The sequence below is a fragment of the Mastacembelus armatus genome, chromosome 17 (assembly GCF_900324485.2).
Source record: "Mastacembelus armatus chromosome 17, fMasArm1.2, whole genome shotgun sequence".
Taxonomy (NCBI): Eukaryota; Metazoa; Chordata; class Actinopteri; order Synbranchiformes; family Mastacembelidae; genus Mastacembelus; species Mastacembelus armatus.
Genome location: NC_046649.1, coordinates 14,822,981 through 14,846,873, shown reverse-complemented (window position 1 = coordinate 14,846,873; position 23,893 = coordinate 14,822,981). Strand labels below are relative to the sequence as shown.

Genomic DNA, 23,893 nt, shown 5'->3' with positions numbered 1-23,893 from the left:
CTGAGGCATGTGATGTGAGAATGCTGACACTTTTTGGTATTTTACATTGGTCATTTCTCCGTAGTCACCCTCAGATGTCTGTTCTGCACAGTCACCAAGCTGTCATCTAGTCCTGCAGTGCTAGTCCCTGAGTAATTACAGACCTATGTCACTGTGTCACTGTATGCGCTGTTTTGTCACAGTCCCAATAGAAGGCAGTTTCAGTTTTTTTTTTTTTTTTTTTTTGAACACCAATGGGTTTGCAGTGATTGCACAACAGGAACTTGTTTGCCTCCCTCTGTCTTTTTCTCTGCTGACACCAATACTGAAACCACGAATGAGTGGCATGCCTGGATCATGTGATGGGTGACTGTGGGTAATCCTGGAGCGTTCCATTTGGAACAGGTCACTATGGTAGAGGTTAAGGGAGGTTAGAGCTCTTTAAAAAAATGAAAGAACAAACTATACTCTGAAATTGAAGGCATGAAATAAATATAAATGTATTATGATCTGTTTTCTTAAATTGCTTATACTGAAACTGACATCAGTGTTGTTTCCGATATGTTCTACACCTGCACTGTGCACCACCACACCCCTGTCTACTGTTTCTTGCCACTAGTGTCAGCACAGACAGCTGGGAGGCATATGTTGCCAGAAAGATAACTAATATCCACCTCCCCTCTAAAGTTCAGCTTCTGTTACAGTTATGCAGAATCAACTACTAGGATTATTAAGTATTATTGTCACTGGGAGTTAAAGTTGCAAGTTCAAGTAGATTATTTCTTTTTTGGGGTAGTCCTTGCTTGTGTTGTACACAAAGTGTATGTGTCACAACTTGTCAGGGAATGTCAGGGCATGCCTGATTAATGCTAAAATAGGCACACACTGAATAGATTGCACTCTAGGAAACACCGTGGCTTCCCCTTGGGGGGAAGCAATTTAGACAGCAAAGAAAATGAGCAGATGTAGATTCACCTGTAATATGTCATCTCAGCACACTGAAGAACTTACAAACGTAAGCAGTAGTTTAATTCCCAAGGTGTGAAATGCATAATGTAGGATTTGCATAAACACCAATGACTCAGTTTGACAGTTCACACAGTTTACTGATACTTGCATAATCACAATTTTTAAAACTACTAATTTTTGTGATGAATTAGTTATCGATTGAGGGAATAGTAGTTTGATCAAAAAAAAAAAGTTTAGAGATGTACTATCTTTGCGAACCAGCAAATACCTTTGGTATAAAATGATGTCTGGAATAATTAACAAATGAAAGGTAACTGTTGGTGAATGGTGATAAGGTTTTCTAAAAAAGGTAGACCTATTGGAGAGCTATAGTCACTAGATAGATAGATAGATAGATAGATTATTATTTTTAATCCCCAAAGGGAAATTCAAGACAACATTTGTTGAACTTTAGAAAATTATGTATTTATCTTTCACTGTAACTATTTCTTTTAACCAGCATACATTTCTTGGAAATAATGCCTGTGTTTATTTGTGTCTACAGTGGAGTCTGGTATGTGACTCAGCATGGAAAGTCCATATTGCAAAGTTTTCTCTGTTGGTGGGATCAATCTTCGGATACCTGGTATTTGGAATCCTTGCTGACTGGTAAGATTTTTACAAGTCTTATTGGCATGTAGAATTAAAAGCTTTTTTCCAGCATTCTTCCACGTTTGTTTTTATTTTTTGCCTCACTTTGTAGGTTTGGCCGCCACCCAGTGCTGATAATATCGGTGCTGTTCATGCTGGTGTTTGGTCTGACTGTAGCCTTCTCAGTCAATGTCCCCATGTTCAGCACCCTGCGCTTCTTTGAGGGCTTCTGCCTGGCAGGGATCACCCTATCTCTTTACGTCCTCAGTAAGTCTCTACCCATTGACTAAAAGCTCTGTGCTAAGTCTCCATGTTGTGAGCCCTGCCATCGTTATTATTGTTGCTGATCTTTTCAGGTTTGCCACTGTGGTACAGCACAAAGGCTGTGCAGTTAATGACTACAGTATAATGATAACAGATTTACAATCCAAAATCTGCTTTAGTTTTCTCACAGAAGTAAACGAAAGCAGACTTTCTATTCTAAGCCAGTGACTGTTGAATTATGCAGGCTGAAGCGACAACTTTCATTAGCATATTGCACCTGTAGTTTGTGGCTTGGGTGAAAACAGCCTCCAGCTTTTACTTTTCAAAGTTGCCGGCTGGCTCGTGTTAAACACAAACAATATGAGGTAAGGCTAACAGTTCACAGACAAAGAGTCATCATTTTCCAAGATGAAATTAATATATTTAGCATGCATAGTAATTTTGGATATATTTGGCTGCAATTGCTGCTGGTAAAGATCAACAAATCCAATAAAGAGCAGGACAGAGTCTACCAAAACCACTGCTAACATTTGCAGCTGATGTCACAGTAAACAAAGACACTGTTTAATCTATTCAAAGTGTTTTGTTTTTCGGTTTTGGAAAGATTAAAAAAAGTACAGAGCAGTAGAGCTTAGAGCCCTGTCTGTACTGGTTTAGTATGTTGAGAAATCAGCTGACAGACCTGCTATTCTTGATTGAATAATTAGTGTGCAGAAATGACTAATGACCCTTGATTTAATTTATTCTCTCAAATTGGTAGTTTGTGTTCTAACGCTGAATTTTTTGGGGGGTTAAAATGAGGGTTCCTGGTTTTAATGATTCTGCTCACATAAAGGTACAGACAGGAAACAGCCATACCAGTAATGCAGTAACAGACTTTGGGGCCTATACTATGGCATATTGGTAGTGTAGTTACCCGCATGTCAAACTGGTTTGTTTGGGAGTTGGCTATTTGTCTAGGAAGTAAGAGCAGCTTTTCTTGCACTTGCATTGTGAGTGTTCAGAATTGTAAGGTGCAGGTTTCCTTGGTAAGACTGAGTAAATACATAAACCCATTACTTATCATCTGCATAAAATTGTATTTTAATTAGATTGTCATTTCAAAATATTCTGATTTACAAATATAACCAGAAGTTTAAAGATACTTTCATCTTAGTTCAATTCTTTCAAATCATTATACCTTTCTTACTTATAAAAGTATATAACTTTGTCCATAATACTTCCTCGTAACCTCCAAATTAAAAAACCTATTACACTTTAATACTTGTCTCCAGCTGAAGGTGGCATTCAAGAAGAGTAATTGTGTCGTAATGACATTGTAACGTTTATTAAACTGAATGCCGTTGTGGGGATAAATTCTCATTACTGAGAAACTGCATCCTTATCCTTGGAGTGAACTTGTTAATTTTCAATTAGATTCAACTACCAGGTCTTCCCTGCGATTTGCAATTGCAGCATTGCTGCTGATCAATGATCTAATAATGATGGAAAGGGTTGAGGGTGGTGTAGTTATATGTCTTCATTATAGTTTCACCTATCACTGCAGGAAGAGTCAGTCGAGTAATATTTATGGAGGTGACTCCTGTCTTTGATGTGATTTCTCTCCACACACTAAAAGCTTAAATAATTTGTTATGCTGTAACCATGTTGCACTAGTTTCAAAGAATGTGAGGGAAGGGACTTTTTGATAGCATCCTCAGAATTGGCCTTGCAGTCGATGCACATTGTGGTCTCTGTGATGGATCCTTAAGAGCCTTTTTGGCCACAGTAATCGACTAGTGCAGAGGGAGGTAACAAAAGTGGAGGTAAGGGAAGATGAGCGGGAGGAAGGGAGAATGTAAGGGTGAGATGATGAATGATGGGGCCCTCAGCGTCCTTGTCGTTCTAATTTACTCCACAGTGTATACCTTGAAAAGCTTTGTTGCTCTCCCAAAATAGAAGGCCCATTTAGTCTGCTCCCAGGACAATGGAAAAATGGTGGGACAGAATGAGGTACAAGCATAGAGTTAGACTGTATAGTATAGTATACTATATATATACTATATATAGTATAGTCTACTATAGGATGGCAATGTTTATCAAATTTAAATGAACATGACATCAGCATCCTTTCTTGTCTATAGACAAATTCTAAATTTTGTGAGAGACGCAAATTTTGGTTTCCCCATTTATTTCCTTCTCATTACTTTGTCATTATCCTTTTTTAGTTTTAACTTATTTTATTTTTCTCAGTTTCTACTTTTTAAGGCTGATTTTACTGGCTTACTTTTCCCTCTTGTGCTGCACCATCCTCTCCTCTATTTTTACATTCTTTGCATTTTCCATCCTACCATAAAGTCAGAGATTTATGAAACTGCACTACAGTGATTGCAGATTAAATTAAATGTCTCGAAGAATCTGTTGTAATTTTATGCTGTAAGTGTTCTTTTCTTTATTGCATTATGAATTAAACCCCAGGACCAGGATTGTGGAGTCTGGTTCAATCAATCCATTTGTACCAAAAGCAAACACAGGCAATAATTATAATTCAGCAATTGGGCACAGTCCTGTTATCAAATCAGTTGATTATTTTTATACTGCATTGTTGTTGCAGCGTTTCCCATTTCATTATTCATAAAATAATAACTAATTTCCACGCATAGGCTGGTTTATTGTTTATACTAGACAATTGTGTTTATGAATGTTTGGAAATGATAGTTCTGAGGAGTTTGCTGCAGTATTGTACATTAAACATGATTTGAACAAGGCTGAAATTTTGAGCAGAGTCATATGTTTGAGTTTTGCATATTTGTATAGGTTTTATGTTGCTACTCTGCCACCGTTGTTTCATATCACGTGTGGTCTCTGTCATTATTTACATTTTTATTTGCACATATTTACCCTGCAGATACTCCTCTGATGCGCAGGAACACTTTTGTTCAGTAACACATTCCTAGAGAATAGCAGTTGTTTTACTTCAAGGCATTCTGTTTTGGGTATTTATTAGATTCACACAGGCAAAGAGTTTCTAAGTTAGTATCTGTTGTATCCTTGACACTGTATCAGTTCTATGACATTTCTACATGTAACATAAATCACATGATCCTCTTTTGTGATTCGTTTTGCTTCACTCTGCTTACACAGGAAAGTCAGAGCCAAATCCCAGCTTCATTTGTGTTTGTACTAGAGACGTTACACTAATCCAGTCTTTCTCATCCATCTGTGAGTAATTAGGTCTTAGTTCATGCATCATACAGAGGCTAGGTGCTATCATTTCAGTCTAGAAAATAGCTATATAATAATTGTGATCCTTCTGTTTGGTTTGCAATATTTTTACAAGTGTGAGTGGTAACAGAGGAATCAGAAAACCACAACTTCCTTGATCCCCCTTTTTATTACTGCACTGTGCCCTGGAGTCATAAATCCGGAAGTCTTTTGAGTGTTCATGAAATGTGTGATATGTGTGAAACAATTTGTGCACAACTACTGCCTGTTCCACCTGGATGGTCAGTTGAACTCCAGCCAGCTGTAGGGCCCAACATGACTGATATGATATGTGACACTTACACAGCTCCTGACGCTAACAGCCACAGAACAAAAGAGAAACAGGATTTGGTATGGTTGTTTTGGTGGAGGGAATTGGGAACCAGCAACTTGTATGATGAGGGAAATCAGTAGAAACTAAGAAGAAGTGGAAATTGCTAAGTTTCAAAGGCAGATTTTACACCTCTAAGGAGTGCTAGACTAAGACAGTGTGAGACAAATACACTAGCACCTGAAGTGAAAATAAAGTGTTTCTGTGTATTAACATTAAGCCTTTTACTGTCTAAACTTTGCTAATGCAGCTCTCTACAACAATCTACAGTATGTTAGCCCCAAACTACAGCAGTAGTATAGTAAAGCAAAGCAGCTATAGAAAGTTATCTGATGCAGCGCTGTTATTTATATTCCCATGGTCCATCAGTCTATGCAATTCTTGCCATGCCAGGTAAGGCTTAATAGTGCCTATACCTCAGCATCACAGGGCTGCTCACTAATGCATTTTTTTTAAAGTAACCTCCTGCCCCCTCTACAGCCCTGACCCCCCACCTCCTGCCCCTTCATATCAGCTAGCTGAGTCATACTAGCTGGCTGCCCTGGGTGTTTGTGTGAGAATTTTATGATCAGCTTGAGATGAGTGCATTGTGTACTGGGGCAGTAGGCCAGAGCTTTGTTTGTACAGCACACATTTGCTATGATCAGCTGTTTTTCTAAGAAAAATTATTTTTGCTCTTAAATATTTGTTTCCAGCAAAAATTAGTTTAGGAGTATTATTAGAGGGACTGAAGTATCAAAGTATATCATTTTGTGAGTATATGCTCTGACTTAATGTCTTTCACCCTACACCTTTAATTTCCTGACAGCAACTACTAAATGTTTTTAAGAGGCAGGATGTTTACTTTGAGAAGTCCATGTAATTGCCTTAGAGTAAAGAGGAAATGTCTGAACTCATCTAAGTGAAGTACTTGCTCACTTTCCATGCCTGAATTAGTGGTGGCATGACAGAACATGCCATGGGTGTGTTGAAGAGAAGCCTTGTAGAGACTCAGTATGTAGTCATATACCGAAAGAGATGGAGAAACAGAGAAGTGCACAAAGATGACAGGCCACATGAGTCTTTCTGAGATGCTGTTTTTAAACTAGCCATGGAGTATTTCTTAATATCTGATATACTGGTCCAGTAAAAAAATGTTCAAGTTTTTCAAGAATTTTGTCACTGCTTATGGATATTTCTTAATGTTTGGCAGAGACGTTTCTGTCTAATCCAGAAATGCAGGTTGACCTTATGTCAGTAAGTATTGTTTCCTGGGGAGAAAACAACACATCATCACATAATAATGTCAGCACATAATGTTGCTGCTGAGACACCCAGACACTCAGACTGCATTGATTGTGCGGTTACTCTTTGATGTTACTCCATTGCTAAATGTACTTGACTAGTATGGGTGGTGATCAAGTACACACATGCAAAGAGAAGTCTACACTTTAAAGGGAACACAGAGAAGGGAAGGACATGTGCAATAATGATACAGTGGATTTCAGAAAGTATTCAGAACCCTAGATTTAATTTCAAGTAATACAATTGCCATTTTTCAACCCTCACTCAAATAAAGTGAAAATATATTTTTTGGAAATTAGTGCAAAAATTAAAAGGAGCTGACAATTTTCTTTTTCCAATATCAATGGAATAAATGGAATAGCTTCACTTGTTCAAAACAGTTTGTGTTAAAGATGTTTTAAGTATATCAAAGTTATAATTTGACTGCCCTTAATGCTAGCGAGTTAGTTATTACATTAGTTCTGTAAGGACACTGTTCAAGGTTTTAACTATTCATTACAATAATAATATGCAGTTCAGCTAGGTAGTTTCACGCTTCTCATGTGATGCATAGGAACATATCCAGTCAAGCTTGACAATTCATGGAAGTTGGCAATTCTGAATATTTATTTTGTTTGCTGTTAATATTCAGCTTGTAAGAGAAAACATATCAAACACAATAAGGATATTTCAGAACATTCTCTCTGTTTTCCCTAAGGAATCACACTGAGCATGCAAAACCAAAACCAAACCCTTGGTCATGTGTCCTCTCACCTGATCTGTCCTTTATGAGAGCTTATGTATACAGTCATGTGCGTTCCCTAGCTATCTGATGTTAGCTGATGATTTACTGCTGTAGCTGTATGCTGTTTTGTCAGTTTAACTCAGGTAGGCCAGTCTTGTCCTCTTGACTGTTCCTGAGTTGCCTATAATGAGATGTTGTCTCTCTGCGGTGCCCTACTCTTCCCACAGGCGTTAATCTCTCTGCACACAGATGAGGCGCAAAGGGCAACGGGGAAAGATGGAAGCTCTGTGTGTATTCATCTCTACAGATGGCTGTCTTTGTGTCAATGTCAAATTTCTATTTGTTGGTACAGTCTGGCTGACACCTTTGTTTACCTGCCTCCTCTCTTTACCTGTCTTGTTCTTTCTCTGTGTGTATGCCATTGATGGATATCGCTCAGTCTGGCCTGTCCTGAGTTGTGTGTACCCGATCTGGACTCTAAAAAGAGAAGTTTTTTCTTTTCCACCATATGGCTCTAACTCTCTGAGGACCGCAGCCAGGTCTGTCTCTAACCACTGCAGGGGGGATTGTGCTGCCATCAGATGGACCATTCTAAGACAACTTTTATTTAGTGTTTGAGTGTTAAGAACGGTCTACAAGGCATGATTAAATGTACAGACAAGCAGAGTGGGACATACATTGTGGACTGTGTGCAGAGTGCAAATGCTTTATAATCATTTTATGATATTTTCCAACATACACAGATTGAACAATTCTAATTCTTTCCCCCATCTCCTGTAGCAGGCTCCGGATAAATAGGTGAAGGTGCGGACTGAGTGTTTTTTTTTTCCCTTTGTTCGCAGAGTTAAAGTTCCATTTTGTGCAGAGTTAGCATTTCTAATTGCTCAACAGACTTCCCCTCCTAACACATTAGAGTACATATACATGCCCCAACACTTATTTTCTTTTTTTTTCACAGGGTGAACTAATGGCCATGCGTGTATTTTCAACTCTTGTTCTTTGTTAGAGACAAATCAAGCTTTATCACGCCATCATTCCTGAGTGCAGTCAAATCAGCCTGGTCAACCTTTGCACTACCATTTTATGAGTGTAAAAAGTAATGTATGCTGTTGTGGTTCTGCTTTGCTCAGGTTAATGAATCTGTTGTGTTAATTCTGGGACTGGGAGTCTTATATTTGTGTCGAAGTTTAAGCCGTTCAGTAATCGCTCTATTCCTGTTTCCTGACAGCTTGGTATTGTGCTGATCTTTTTGTCTGTGGGTAGGATGGGGCGGAGTGGTTCAGACATTCAGCCATACTTACATGCACTCTTATAGTGGTGTCTTACGGTTTGACTGGTGAGAGTTTCAGAAAAAAACAGATCAAAGGACAGTGCCTGTGGCTAGTCTGCATTTTTTTGCAGCACTAGATAAGAAACTAATCAATGTGTGTGACCTTATTCATAGTCAATACCCCCTATTCAGTCCTTGCATAACGGGATGGTCCCGCAAGATATTTGTATGCTATCAAAATCAGCCTACATACTGTATAAACAAAGACAAAAGAAAAAAAATACTGTGGAATTTCCCTCCCATTCTTTTATTTAGCAGAGTAATTTTAAAGAAACTGCAGTTTGTTCTTGCCAGAGTGCACCCAGATTTTCAATAATCTATGTTCAGTGGGATCTTATCATTGCACCAATTAAAAACCAATGTCATGAGCACAGAACACTCTACTTGTGCTTTTAACTGACCTGAGAAAGGCCTTGAACATTGCAAAGCGTCATGCTCTATAACTCACTGGCTTTCTGCTGTAGTTTAGTGGGTGATTAGATTCTACTGAAATATAAAGGCTACCTTAAAAGCAATGCCTTCCACTCACAGAGACTTTCTTGATTTTGTGAGGATTAAACTGAGCTGTGCACACCCCCCCCCCCCCCACCCTCGTACAGTTTGATTTCTTTGACTATTTGGTCACTATGTTCCTCTCAGAATGCAATTTGCCTTGCCAAAAATCTCTTCCACAGTAATTCTAAGCAAAGACCAAGGTTTGAAGGGTAGTAATCAGGGAAAGACTGTTTGCTGACAATGCTTCACTGTCCTGTAACTTATTGGAAGCACTTATCAATAGCCTTGGACATACCCGAATAAAGGTGAACAGTTTATAAGTGAGACTATGAGCATCCAACAGAAAAAGGGGAGATTTTGGAGTGATGTGCTAAGGCTTTGCTATCTTTTAACTGAAGTTGAAACACAGCTGAAGAATGGCAACTGCAGTAAAGTGCCCTTATGCTTTGACCTGTTATAGCTTCAAACAGGCCTGTATTTCCAGGTCCTTATGCCATAAAAATGAATCACAGTAAACAAACGTCTATTATCTTTCAACACAGAGAAATGTCCCATTATCCTGTTATCATTAACTGTACCCAAGAGAATGAGTGGCCAGGATTGGGATGTGAATTAATGGCACCTCATATCACCAGTAAAAGGTCATAACCTTACCCTGTGGGTTGGGTGGTTGGAGCGAGTGCCGTAAGTGGTCAACCCATCTCTTTCAGCTGTAAAACAATGGGTCTCCTTGACAGAGCTGTGTACATGACACAAGGCTAGTGAGCAACTCTGGTACCAGACAGTGTGATTCATTTAGTTGTTTTGCAGAAGTCAGCAAACAAGCCAAAGCTTCTTTCAGGATTATCATCACCATTAGCATTATTAGCTTAATCACTGTTGATTTCGTTTCAAGTCCAGTCTGTACATGTCTGTATTTTTAACAGCTTGTATGTAGGCATGATTGTATCCCACTTACGTTGTCATTGTCATTATGTTGTATTAGTTTGATTAGTTTTGATATTAGTTAGATTAGTTAACTCTCAGGTTTATGTCAGTAGGACACAGGCTGCAGCAGGGCATTGTGGAAAATGCTGATCTAGGGGGTTGTGGAGGATTAGTGTCAGCAAGAGTAAGGATCTCAGGCTTTCTTTCCTTTCCATAACCTCTGTCCCTCATAGTAAAGTCTAAATCTAAACACTGTTGCTTCATATTTTATGTACATCCTTATTGCCATATTAATGGTTATTATAACATGGTGTGTACTGCTTTATGTGTGTATGTTAGCGTGTGATTTTCACAGCTCACCATACGACGTACTTTTCCTGTCACAACGGTGTTGCCTGTGCCCTGGACACAATACTTTACGCACAACCAAAGAATTCAGATCCCATACAGTCCATAACCAGTGAACCATCACTTTTCTCCCATGCAGCACACAGAAGAAGTCTCGAGGTTAGCTGGTTCAAACTCAGCAGGTCTTGCACCCATTGCCCTGCTCTCCACTCATTGGCTTTGTCATTCCAGCTGTGATAGTGTCTGTGAACACAGAGCATTATTCATGTCCTCAGAAGGGGGCAAGCCCTAATTGAAATTCTGGTCTTTTTCAGTGGAATGAAATAGGGTCGCTGACACCCACTGTATTATGCTGGTCCTGTCACCTTGAAAGACCCATCTAGAGAGTGTTCACATTCCTGGAAAGTAGAAAAGAGCCGTTAGTTAAAAAAAGTGATGTATGACACAAAGGATTCAAAGAAACTGGATTTTGGCAATAACATAATAGCAGCATTACAGTAGTATTCACTTTCTGTGGTTTGATGTGAACCCATCTGTACAATGCAGTAACTAAAGGGCTGGACTGTCTGTGGTTGCCTGCTGCCAGTGTGGCGTGCATGCTAATGACTGGGTGAATGAATCGGTGCCATTCTGATAGTGGAGAGAAATGAGTACAAGGAAGCTTTTTCTAGTTAGTTCACTCTCACAGCAGCTTACTGTTTTGGACTGTCTACAGTCTTTGAACAACAACTGCACATGGTGATTTATTGCCTTTATTTAATGTCTTAAATGCGTAGCGCTAAAAGCAGCTTATGTGTTTTTTTATTTTCACACTCAAAAAAGAATCAATGTGTGGTAGACACATTGATTCTTTTTTGATTAAACTGTAAGGATAAAAAATATCTGAAATTTTTGAAAAAACTAAAAAACCCTTTAGAGTTTCCCTGAGCCTAAGGTGACATCTCTAAATTGCTTTTTTTCCATCTAACAGTCTGAAACCTAAAGAGATTTATTTATATTGCTAAAAACAGAAAAACAGGAAATGCTCCCATTCTAGAAGCTGAGACCAGCAAAAATGGCCTAAAAAGTCTCCTCTCAGCATGAGGAGAAATAAGATTGGTGTTCTGTTTAGATAAACACTCCTGGTATCACATAGATAGTAAACTTGAATGTGGCATTCCCATTTTGTGTCCTTGTGTCTTTGTCCCTAAAGACAACCTAATAACACCCTCACTATCATTTTCTCTGCCAGGGATCGAGCTGTGCCTGCCAGGATGGCGTTTTTCCATGACCATGGTGGCCAGTTTTGTGGTGCTGGGCGGACAGCTGTTGATGCCTGGGGTGGCGTACCTCTGTCGTGACTGGCAAGTGCTCCAAGCTGTCATTATCTGCCCCCTGCTGCTGATGCTTTCTTACATCTGGTAAGGAGAAGACCTGAGCATCTGCTGCACTTTGGCCTAGAAAAAGGTGGTGAAATTTTATAATCTAAACAAAACCTTTTTAAGCCAAAGATACTGTTGTATATGCTAATGTATATGGTTTAAACCAAGAACTGAAGAGTCGTGCCTCCAAGGACATTTTCCAGCAGTAAATCCCCAGCTGAATTAAATTGAATGTCTTTTCATTAACTCATTTGCAGTCACCTCTACTGCGACTGCACTCTCTTTTGTAAAGATCAGGCAGTAAATACTCATGTATCCACTTCCATTTATTCTGCTGTGATGCTCAGTGCTCCACAGCACTGCCGATGAGTACGAAATCAGGAGAAAGAAAATCTAAGAATACAGAATTTACCAGAGTTTCAAAGACGTTGGCTGTCTTCCATGATGTACCTCATAAACAAAGGGGGTTTCCACTCAGATGGTACTCCACAGCTCTAATCAGATCAAACATCAGTATTGTTGATATGATGCACTACAATCAGTGCAGGGCTCAGATGGGGTTTGATGGGATTTCCACAGCAGGATGACGACACAGTGCAGGAGGCATAGAACAGTTTGCTCATCTGTGGAAACAGCAACAAACCACAACATTGCAAGATCACCAATCTTGCACATTTACTTGCATAGACATCCATTTCAGAGAAATTTTAACTACCTGAGGAATGTGGCATTGTTTAGCTGACTATCTTCAGATAGACATTTTTCCGCAAGTAGAAGCCTAACTGCAGCATATTGTAATGCAACCACCGGATAACAGCGCGTGGCAAATGAAAGCAGAAGCAGGGATAGCAGCGGCTGCAATGATGCATTTATTTGTTGTTCCTAATCTGCAGACATCAAGTTTAAGTTATTTTGAGACAGTATTACATGTAAATGGTGGGTGACACGGCATTGGACGGATTTCCTCTTTAGGATACACAGATTAACAAAAAACAGATTAATTCTGCTGTCCCTATGTATGGGATATTTCAATCATCCTTTAGAAAGTAAGCGTTATTTCATTTTGAGTCATTTTTCATTTCTTATTAACAAGAACATCTCTTGTCTTTTTGACAGGATCTTCCCTGAGTCACTGCGTTGGCTGCTGGCCACGCAGCAATACTGCCGCTCCAAGTGGATCATGGGACATATAGCTAAGAAAAATCAAGTCAATATGGAGCTTGACACGGAAAACATCCTCACTGGTAACAAATGCACTGACTGTAATTTTACAGAAATCAACAATAAAAGGCTGGATTTTATATTTTGTTTATTCTTTATTGAAGGGTAGGGTGTGTGTTGTTTTTCCCAGCTGTGTTTTTCTAAATACACCAGATTGACAAGGTTTTTTTCTATTTCCTCTCTTGTCACCATAGTAACAGACCACTCCAGAGGTGGTACTGGGTGTTCAACATTACGATACAATGCGCCAGCACATTCCTTAATTTTATTATAGCTTAGGCGAGTTGACATGGTGTACAGGTGGCAGATGAGCAGATAATTAATGCTTATTTTCTGTGTTTTGGAGACCTGTCAGAGGCAAAGAGCATAGTCAGATGCTATAGTAGATTGTTTTTGTAATACAGTGCTATTTACTGAGGTATATGTTTTGGCCTGCCATTGATTACTACAGTTATCAGTATTTCAATAAATACATAAATAAACAAATCTAGTGAAACAGTGCCACTGCTGGGAAAAGGCTCAAAGAAGAACCACTTAGTGTGAAACCACCTGCAGTGTTTTAGAAGTCAGTTTGCTGATGCAGCACTGAGAAAAGTACATGGCCGTAGAGATTAATTTGTCCTTTCTTGCTTTTATTTGAACTAGCTATCACCAGCTCTTCCAGTAATATTTCCTACTTTTAAATGCTCAGTAGCCGAGTGGTAACTTAATCTACTTATTGCTGCTATAGAAGAGGAGTTGATGAATGTTTTCAAGCATGGAGACATAACAAATGCATGTGTGACTCCTGAGCAATGATGTGGTCATCTTTGAAGTAAGTGGAATGATTTGCTTAGACTTCAGTAGAAATTGTCTTACTCAGATGTTTGTAGCTCAGCCAGGGTATCACTGGAAAGCTTGAGTGAAACAGCCAGAGATAACCTTGAGGCGGTAGTGTGGAATGCTGCCACATGCCTGAGTCGACGTCAGTATACAGTACCGCAAAGCAGAGGTGTGTTTCCTTGGAAACCTGTAGTCCGATACCAAAACATCCACAGTGTGGTGTGTCACGTATCACCAAAAGCTCAGTAGGTGTTGCCCTAACAGAACCCACTCCTGTTCCCTTCTAAGCATTGACATGCCTGTCTCAAAACAGCAGCAGAGCAATCACATGGAGTGAAACATGCGCATTAAAAATACATGTGGAAATTTCCAGGGTTGCAATAAATCAGGGGCATCCTAGTTTGACTGTTTGAGAACCTAGCTGTCTGTTGCAACTGCAGCTTTACTAGTGCTGTAACAGCAGATTGACATCAGGAATTAGTGTTAAAGTTTACAGACATGGAACAGGAATTGAAGTTGGTTGCACTTTCACATTTATTTGGCTACTATTCTCATATTTCTAATTTATTAATATTTTTTGTTGTAAAATGCAAACATGCAAATAGAAATAGAAATAAATACATTTTATACGCTGCAGGTTTTGGTATTTTTGACCTTTATATTTCTGTAAAGTATTTTTGTGGTAGTCTGTTTATTTTATATAATTACCATGTCAAATTGTATATTTTTAAGGTTATTGCAGACAGTATTGTATTTTTTATTTAAAAAAGAATATAAGTACAAATATTAGAGGTTTTTGCATTTTGTGTATAATAGTTTATACAGTATTTTATCATTTGCATTGCAGACACTGACTTAGATTGCAAATAGAAAATGCATCTGTATAGATCTGATTACTTGTAGCTATGCTGTAACATAAGAATGATAAGACTAAAAATTTATGCTGCATTTATACAGTGACCAAGTGTCAAAACCAAGTGTTCCACTTTAGACTATTCAAAATAACAAGCCTTTGCAATGGTAAACCTAATAATTTTTTATGCTATCTAATTTTTATACTGCGATCACCCTAAAAAATCTCAGAAATCACACACTATGAGTCAGATTCTAATATTAACATGTTCGTCTGTTTCCAGAACTGCAGAGATCTCTTCAAAAGAAACCCAAAAAAACATGCATTGTTAAAATGGTTGGGACAAGAAACCTATGGAAGAATATTGTTGTGCTCTGCGTCAACTCGTAAGTGTTTGTCTAATGTATTAGAGGTCATAGAACTGTTTAGACATTACATATGTGTCAAGTTTTAATGTGTGTAGGAGGATCTGAGAACAGAGTGGGGGAAAAAGGGAAACGTGTGTGCAAGTTTTATGTTTGTGTAGGGCGAGGCAATGCCAGTCAGATGCGCCATTTTGATGCCACTATTAACCTGGAGGCTCGATACAGCATTGATCAGTGGCCCTCGGTGCTTTAATCCTTCAATATTTGCACTGCACTTCTTTTTCCATCTCTACTGGGATCTTGCCTCTCCTCTGTATCCAAGCCTTTCTCTATATCTAGGCACACCCAGCTTTAGCTCTTCTTCAGCTCATGGTGTCCCTGACTCCTGGAGTCAGCATAAATTTTACATGAGCTGTGTCCTTATGAAACATTAGACAACAATGAAAGAGGGCGTGCGTGTTTGCTCGTCTTCTTTGTGTATGCTTGTGGGGTGTGAGCTTTGTGTGTGTCAGTAAGTCGGTGTTTACCTGTGTGCAATTTTCTGAGACGCTTTGAGATGAAAACAAACATCATGAAATTGAATTGTTCCTTTTTATCTTATCTCACTGATATACCTCATCTTTTAGATTTGCTTGTATCTGTTTTCTCTGCTCTTGTTTATCTTATCCCATTGTGTATATCATTTTAAATTTTTTTTGTTAACCCCAAACTTTTTTCCCCCACACGTTTACTATATTTACCCAACATCTTCTGTCCATCATCCTCTAATTTAGACACTGTAGTTTCTGATTTGTTTTTTTTACCTCACTACTTTCCCCTCTAAATGTTCTTTACTCAGGTTAACAGGCTATGGGATCCACCACTGTTTTGCCCGCAGCATGATGGATCCTGAAGCAGAGGAAACCACCATGTTCCATAACTTCTATGCAGACTATTACACCATGGCTGGCATCGCTGTGGCGTCCTGCTTGGCACTGTGCCCAGCGGTGGGCCTGATGGGCAGAAGGGGTGGCCTTCTTATGTTCATGATAATCACTGCCCTAGCATCACTGCTGCAACTGGGCCTGCTCAACTGTGAGTACTTTATAAAGAACACATGTCCTGCTCATTCTTGAAAGATGATACCACTCTTATGTAGTGTTGTCTGAATATCAGCACTCAGTCGGAAAGTTTGGGGGCAGTCGTGGCCTAATGGATAGAGAGTTGGACTTGTAACCCGAAACTTGCAGGTTTGAATCTCAGGAATTGTCGGTGGGGCGGAGTGAATAGCTCTCTCCACCTTCAATACCACGACTGAGGTGAGACCTTTGAGCAAGGCAACGAACCCTCAATTGCTCCACTGCCCACTGTGTGTGTTCACGGCGTGTGTGTTCACTGCTGTGTGTGTGCACTGGGTGGTAATGCAATTTCCCCATTGTGGGACTAATAAGGATAATAACTTAACACCTCTATAACGTGGGATTTAAATCATGACATCCATCAGTGGCCTTCTGTAAAAGTTAAAGCTAGTTTAGCAACAAAAATTAGGATATTTTTAAATCATCAGTCATGAATGATATTCTATGCATTTGAAACATCCTGATAGATTTAGTGCTTTGATCACAATCCACCATAACATAGTGACATAGTAACAAAGTGACTAAAATTCATCAGTGTTGCTTATTACAAAAACTGGAACATGTGATTGGGATTAAAGGAACAGTGCTAAATTGGTTTAAATGTTATTTATCAGACAGATTCCAAAGATTCCAAAATTTAGTTATGGAGTTCCACAAGGTTTTGTACTAGGACCAATTTTCGTCATCTTATACATGCTTCCTTTAGGCAATATTATTAGGATACTATGTTTGTTTTACAACTATCTGCCTAAATAATTAATTCCAGGCAAATTAAAAAGTAATAGAACGAGTTATTGCAGTGTTGTTTTACATAGGTGAATACTTTTGTGTGATATAATGCATGAGTGAAATAAAATTTATTGGATTCTTTTATGAAAGACTTTTCACTATGATTTTAATATCGTAAATACTCTATATTCTAGTTATTTACATAATGTTGAAATTCTGAGTCTATACACACATGCAGTAAATGTGTGTACAAGCTTTGGTAGTTTTAGTTGTTTTTAATCAAGTAGTCTAAACACTAGATTTACACACGTCTGTTTTAGTCAAACTTACCAAGATGATCAAAACAGTACAGAAGTCTGTTTATTCTCTAAATGAGCGGGAATTAATGTTTAACCTGAGTCAACACATCAAGGTTATGCTCACATTGTGTTGTAACACTGTGTTGACAAGCTTTGCTCAACATATGTACATGCTTGTGTTTTTAATGACTGGATTGAATTGATTTTCTGAGCGCACATGTTTTACTATCTCTGTCTTTCTCCTCAAGTGCTCGGGAAGTACAGCTACCACCTGAATATAGGTATGATCATCTCTTTGTTTGTGTTACGTCTGATAAAACTGATAAATAATCAAGTACCTTTGATTAGATGTTTTTCCACTATCATATCTATTATCCTCACATTCTTTCAAAGTGCAAATTGGATTGTCTTATGTTGTGACCAATCACATTAGGTTCTGCTGCATGCACTATTTCATTAGATATACAAGTCCTACAGACACTTAATGAAGTCCCACATGTATTTATGGTTAATTTTTCACTTATTTATTGTCTTCATGTTGAAGATGGTAAGCCTCTCTGTTATTGAGCTATGAATCATCAACACCAGCCTTCCCTCACTGTTTTCCTTTGGTTATTCATGTCTTTATTCTGGCCACACTAATCGAACAACAGCTGATCACACAACATTCTCTTCTGATCCTTTCTGTGTTTTTACACTTCAACTTGTCTTATTCATAAAAAAATGAAGATGGGTTGCATTCAGACCATCAAATCTTTGGATAAAAAGTGTTCTTCTCTATGCAAGCCTGTTCCTCAGCAAGTAATCAAAATAAGCATTAGTTCTTGGAAAGTGTAACATTTTATTTAACCAAGGTTTATCAGCACCTCATGGTTCTGAAACTCATAGCTGGAAATCTTAACAAATGGAATTTTCCTGCCTATAATGTTTTCATGCCACTTGTTAAAAAACAACCTCACAGCTAGGAATACAGTTACTCATTATGGCCTTTTTTGCTTCCATATCAAAATCATTATTGAAAGATATAGCATTATGACTAATCAACATGAACTGGACTGTTACTGACTACTCTTACTACAGACTACTTATTAGTTATACTACAAGACTTTGTACTTCTCTTTGGGGATTAATAAATTTTATCCAATCTCTCCACCCAGTGTTCCTCCCTTCTTGAAAAGAATCTGTGGCTCTGAAAAGCTGACTGAACCTTTATACTCTTTGTACTGAGTGCAAATTGTCATGCACTTCTGTGTCCTGCTTTGTTTGCAGATAGCTCAGGTACACTGAATAAGAACTTCTCCATTGCCTTCTCCATCATCGGCATGTTTTCCTCCCATGCAGTCAGTAACCTGAGCATCTTCTTCTGTGCTGAGATTACACCCACTGTTATCAGGTAAGCAGCTCATTAAAAAATATATACATACATACATGTATATATACTTTTACTTATATAATAAGTTTGTGTAGTGGAATTATATCAATTTACAAGTAATGAGTACAAGTACTGTTCACAGTAGTATTATTAGCCTAACTTGCCTGTAATTCAGTTAAAACTGTAGTTGGATTCCATCACGCAACATGTTCTTGCAGATGGATTAGTTGCTTCACGTCCTGTTAAACGAGGGTATGAAATCATTGAACCGCTGCAAACAACAGACTCTCAAATGTAATCTACATCTTGTTCAAATTAGCCATCCCCTCTGAGAATATATGACACAGCACTGGATGTTCATTATCTGAAGTTATGTAAGGGGAGTTCTGCTGACAGTGCTTGATGGACGCCATCTGGTGGTGAACATGTTGGAGTGGCAGGAGAGGAAAGGGGACTGCATGAGTATGTTTGGTGGTACTGCAGCACTCTCTGCTGCTGTTTGATAAAATGGCAGTGAAACAACAGAAATGTACAGGACGAATAATACTCCATCTTTATAAATGATTTATTTGATAGTTATTCAGCAAAACACTTAGATTATGATTCACTATGTTTCAAGTAAACTTAGTTTTCCCTTTTATGTGATTTGTATCATGTGTTTAGGTATGGGTGGTCTTAAATCCTAAACCTGACCTTGTGATAATGTTTTCTGTCTACCCACAGGGGTGGTGGTCTGGGTCTGGTCCTAGCCAGCGCTGGCTTTGGCATGCTGACTGCACCTATTATGGAACTCCACAATCAGAAGGGTTATTTCCTTCACCACATTATCTTTGCCTGCTGCACTCTCATCTGCATCATCTGCATTCTCCTGCTGCCTGAGACACGCTACCAGCCCCTCCCTGAGACCCTGGCTGACGGCGAGAGCTACACTCGTCAACCTCTCCTTCCCCCGAGGAAACCTGGAGAACAGCGCCTCTTGCTGGCCCAGTCAGAGAGCAGCAGGGACTACACCAGAGTGCATGACACACCACTCCATGAGGCAGCAGCCACTGCAGTCTCCACCATGGGCTCCACCGCCTCTTCAGCTATTGATTTGACTGCGCCGTCAGTTGGGGAATTTTCTCCTCCTATGTTGATGGAGGTGCACACTGGCAAACCTGAGCCTAAAGGATCCAATGGTCACTCACTGACACCTTTATCCACAATCCCTATAACAGCACTAGATAAAGACAGCATCATACATGCCAGTAAAGAGCACCTGCTGTCTTCCACTCCTTTACACAAAGCCCCCTGCATCACAGATCCGCTTTTAGTCAAAGCTGAAATACCCCCAGTGATAGTATCGAATTCTGATGAGCCCTTGTCAAACACTGGTCCTTCTCCTACAAAAGAGTCAGCTACTACCCCTGCCCCTTCACTGGACTCTTGCACTACCCCTGTCCCTCAAAGGGTGCCTGCCTCCTCATTGATCTGCACCACACCCATCATCGAACCCCTGCCAACCTCTACATTAGAATCCCCAGAGCCCCTGTGTAATGACACTAATGATATCTCCCTGAAAGATATCCCCTCCCCTTCTCCATCTATGCATGACAGTCTGCCTACATCCCCTTCTCCCTCTCAAGCTCCTATCACAGATTGCAACATTTCCACTGACCTTCCAATCTCTGACATTCCCATCCAATTAGAAATACTAGATGAATCTACACCTCCTCCTTCAAGTAGAGACTCCCAGCAACAGTTAGACTCTACCTCTCCTTGTGTTAATGTTATACCTCCTTGTTCCCCTACTCCAAGTAGCCCAGTCACTGTTTCCCCATCACCCACTCCCCCTCCACCTACTGACTCAGTCCATGTACCCTCAGAAGACACTTCCTCCCCAGCTGGCACAGATAAGGTCAGCACGATCCTCCCTGTCACAGACATTGGGCACAACTCCGCTCCACAACCCACCCCTCTGACTGTCACAGACGTTAAACCAGATTCAGCTTCTTGCCCCATCTTAGATTCAGAGCCAACAAAAATCATGGATTTGGGCTCAACAGAAGCAACAGCTCCATCTCTAATGGACTGCACTGTCTCCTCCCCTATAGACACTGGTGTCCTCTATATCAGGGACAGTTCCAGCACAGAAAACAACACTCTCAAAGATGCACCATCATCTTGATTCAGTGTTGCAACCAGGAAAAGAAGCTTTACTGTTTCATCGGGAAGCAGCCCATGCCACATGAATACCTGAGTAGAAGGGGGGGGGGGGGCAACAACTGCTCAGACTTCAGGTACTTAGTGAAGACTGTTGCCACTTGAAGTGTAGATGTGTCTTACAGAGCTGCTGTTTGTTTCTCAATGCCCCTCCCCCACCCCCTGCATTTAGCCAATAAATGAGACCATGCAACCAAGTGAGAGCCAGAGGCTGGTTTGTGACAATGTGACAGTATCTCCTACTCTTTTGAATGTCACTGGAAATCACCAGCCTATAAACTACTTTGATGTAAATGAATGGGAAATCAGTCTGTCATTTTAAAAGACTAAAACTATACCCACAATCACTGAGATGTGATATCAGGACTGGTGAGAAATGCAATGATGCTTAAAAACAAATTAAGAAAAAAAATCAAATCACTGGTACTTTTGCTGAAATGAAATGTCTGTCTAACATATTTGTATAAAAGTATCACCTGTGTGGACAAGAAGATCTGAATGTTACAAAGAACTTTTTGATGTTAAAGAGGTAAATGATCCAAATTGGAGTGATTTTTTTTTTTTTTTTTTTTTTTTTTTTTAATGAAATGCCAAAACTACTCTGACCAAAATTAAATGTAGACACAGTGCCAAACATTAGTTTCGAAACAGCATTTGCCTGTTCAGGAAAATACTGTTTCTTACAGTCCCCTGTCACAGAACATATGTGGATTAATGTGAATCAGGTGAACCCCATTTCAAATCTCAGATATACAAATGAAATACTTGAATTATTTCTTAAATTAGTAAGACTGAAAGCGGCATCACCACTTGGTGAATTGAGAGATGAGATTGAGCTAAACTGCTTTTGTCCAAATGTGGCTTGTTGTATGGACAGTGATATTAGTGGAAAAAAATGACCCATATTTTGTTGGTCTGAAAAAAACTTTTATTTTTCCAGTTGTTTCACTCAATGAAATTTATGGTATGCAAATGCTTTTATTTGTAATTGTGATATTGTAAGTAAATGCGTACCTAGTTGTTGAGCTTGATTCTTTTTTTTTGTTTTGTTTTGTTTTTAAGGTATTATTTGAAATAATCTCTCATGGCGTGCCCTTGTTGTACAAAGCTATACTTCGTTCTTACAGTATTTGTGACACCTCAGTGTGGTGGCACCTTTACTTATTGCGGTGGGGGCAAAGCATGAAAATAATTGTGAATGTGTCAGCAAAACAAACTAGCAAACCTTAAAAAAGACACAAAAGCTATTTTTTTGAGATGAAATCAATGGATGACAAAATGTTTGTGAGTGTCAACTGTCACAACATCACTAACCTTGTGTGTTTTCCAATTCTGGCATTAATGTAATTCTATGTATGTATGTCATTGAATTTTCAAAGTCACACACTCAACTAGGTTTACATTAAAAATGCAATACTTCATGCATTTCTCACAATGACATTTTAAATTACAGGTTAGATCCTTAAATATAAATGGATTAATCAATTCATATTCTTAAATTGACAGACTCCTAACTTAAAGAGTCACTTTTTTTCTTTTATTTTTTTTCCAAAGCCCATGTCCCTCTGTGGACAGCATTGTACTTGACTACTTAAGTGTGTGTGTAACCTGACAGTTGTAGTTGTTTCATGCATTGGAAGTCTAAGGAAGATGTGTGATTACAGATAGATCACTGTTTACAGCAATCCACATAATAATAATAATAATAAATAATAATAATCACACTGTACTGTAAAACCTTAGAGCCAACTGAATGATATCTTGTCATTTCAGACGTGATAAAACTCTCTCACAGTATATCATATAACAAGTCATTTATCCAGGGAGTATTGTGATCTGTTAAGGTGTCATTCAGCAGTCAAAGACAGAGCCAGGCAAAAGATCTTCTGTTATTCTCACTATCTTGGGGGTACGCTGTAGAAAGCAACTAAAACTTTCTTTCTTTATCCAATTCGAATTGTGTCGTATAATTAAGCAAACCTGCCTGTGGGTGTTTTTCTTAAACGCAACTTGAATCAAAATATAAGAGCTCTATTTTTGATTGAATCAGGATGATCTTCAAGTCAACGAAACTTCCATTTATTAAAAGACCCATATGAATGTTTGATGTCTAACAAACATATGGCATGCTGCTAAGTTTCAAAGCACAAAGCCCTGAAATCATGTGATATTGAATTTGGAGGAGCTTGGCGTCTTGACACACAAAAAAAAAGGGAAATGGAGTGGTGTTTTGAATACAATAAAGAAATTAATAGTTACACATGAACTTTTGCAATATACCCACATGCAATTTACTTTGTTAAACAGGGTGTTGACAATATGGATTTATTAAGGAATTTTTTTTGGGTGTCTGCAGTAAAAAGCGACTTGACTGCAGTGATCAGTAGCTTCACATTAGTCCTCGTCTGTAAGTGTTGGTCTCTCTGTCTTAGTTTGTGTAGCCTAATGCAGAAATTGAACTGTGTATCACCAAAACCCTACGCAACAGCAATGTAAAGACAATGACACAGCACAAATACAACCAGTCTTCTTGGAGATCTGTTGCTTCCAATTTTGCAGTTTCCATGCAGCTACGTCACTGTGCTGATGGGACTTGTTACATCAGTCTTAGTACACATTTACTGACTTAATTTGGAGTAAAATTAACATAAAAAACGGTGAAAGCAGTCCAAAGCAATTTTAACACCAGCGACAGAAAAGACTGACATACGCTCACTGGTGGAAGAGCAAAAAGAAGAAAGGGTTATGCCTTTGTAAATAGTAAATATGTGGAAAACAGGTTTGATTACATGAAGGATCAATATGGATGGGTGAATAGTTTTGAACTTGGCTCAGTTCACCATTCAGGTTTTGCTTCTCTCAAATGTGCATCTTATAATCTTGTGATGGGAGACTTGAATGAATGTAAAAACCATGGATTGTACCATTTATAATTTCCAATTGTTTGGTTTAATTTGTGTTAATTTTAACAGACATAATGCACTTGTATATAAGCCATACCTGTTGTTAAAATAAACCACTATTTAT

The 23,893-nt window shown here is 38.9% G+C and overlaps 1 protein-coding gene across 2 annotated transcripts in view; it reads left to right on the top strand.

Moving 5' to 3' along the window:
• The window catches only part of LOC113134330 (solute carrier family 22 member 23-like), a 29,683-nt gene extending 5,790 nt beyond the window's left edge, over nucleotides 1–23,893 (top strand). For both annotated transcript variants that reach the window (XM_026313650.2, XM_026313651.1), the window contains exons 2-10: nucleotides 1,493–1,596; nucleotides 1,691–1,845; nucleotides 11,756–11,924; nucleotides 13,002–13,129; nucleotides 15,065–15,167; nucleotides 15,985–16,220; nucleotides 17,541–17,573; nucleotides 18,562–18,685; nucleotides 19,388–23,893. In XM_026313650.2, the coding sequence (XP_026169435.1) occupies nucleotides 1,493–1,596; nucleotides 1,691–1,845; nucleotides 11,756–11,924; nucleotides 13,002–13,129; nucleotides 15,065–15,167; nucleotides 15,985–16,220; nucleotides 17,541–17,573; nucleotides 18,562–18,685; nucleotides 19,388–20,831 (2,496 nt within the window). In that variant the 3' untranslated portion in view covers nucleotides 20,832–23,893. The remainder of the gene's footprint in view (nucleotides 1–1,492; nucleotides 1,597–1,690; nucleotides 1,846–11,755; nucleotides 11,925–13,001; nucleotides 13,130–15,064; nucleotides 15,168–15,984; nucleotides 16,221–17,540; nucleotides 17,574–18,561; nucleotides 18,686–19,387) is intronic.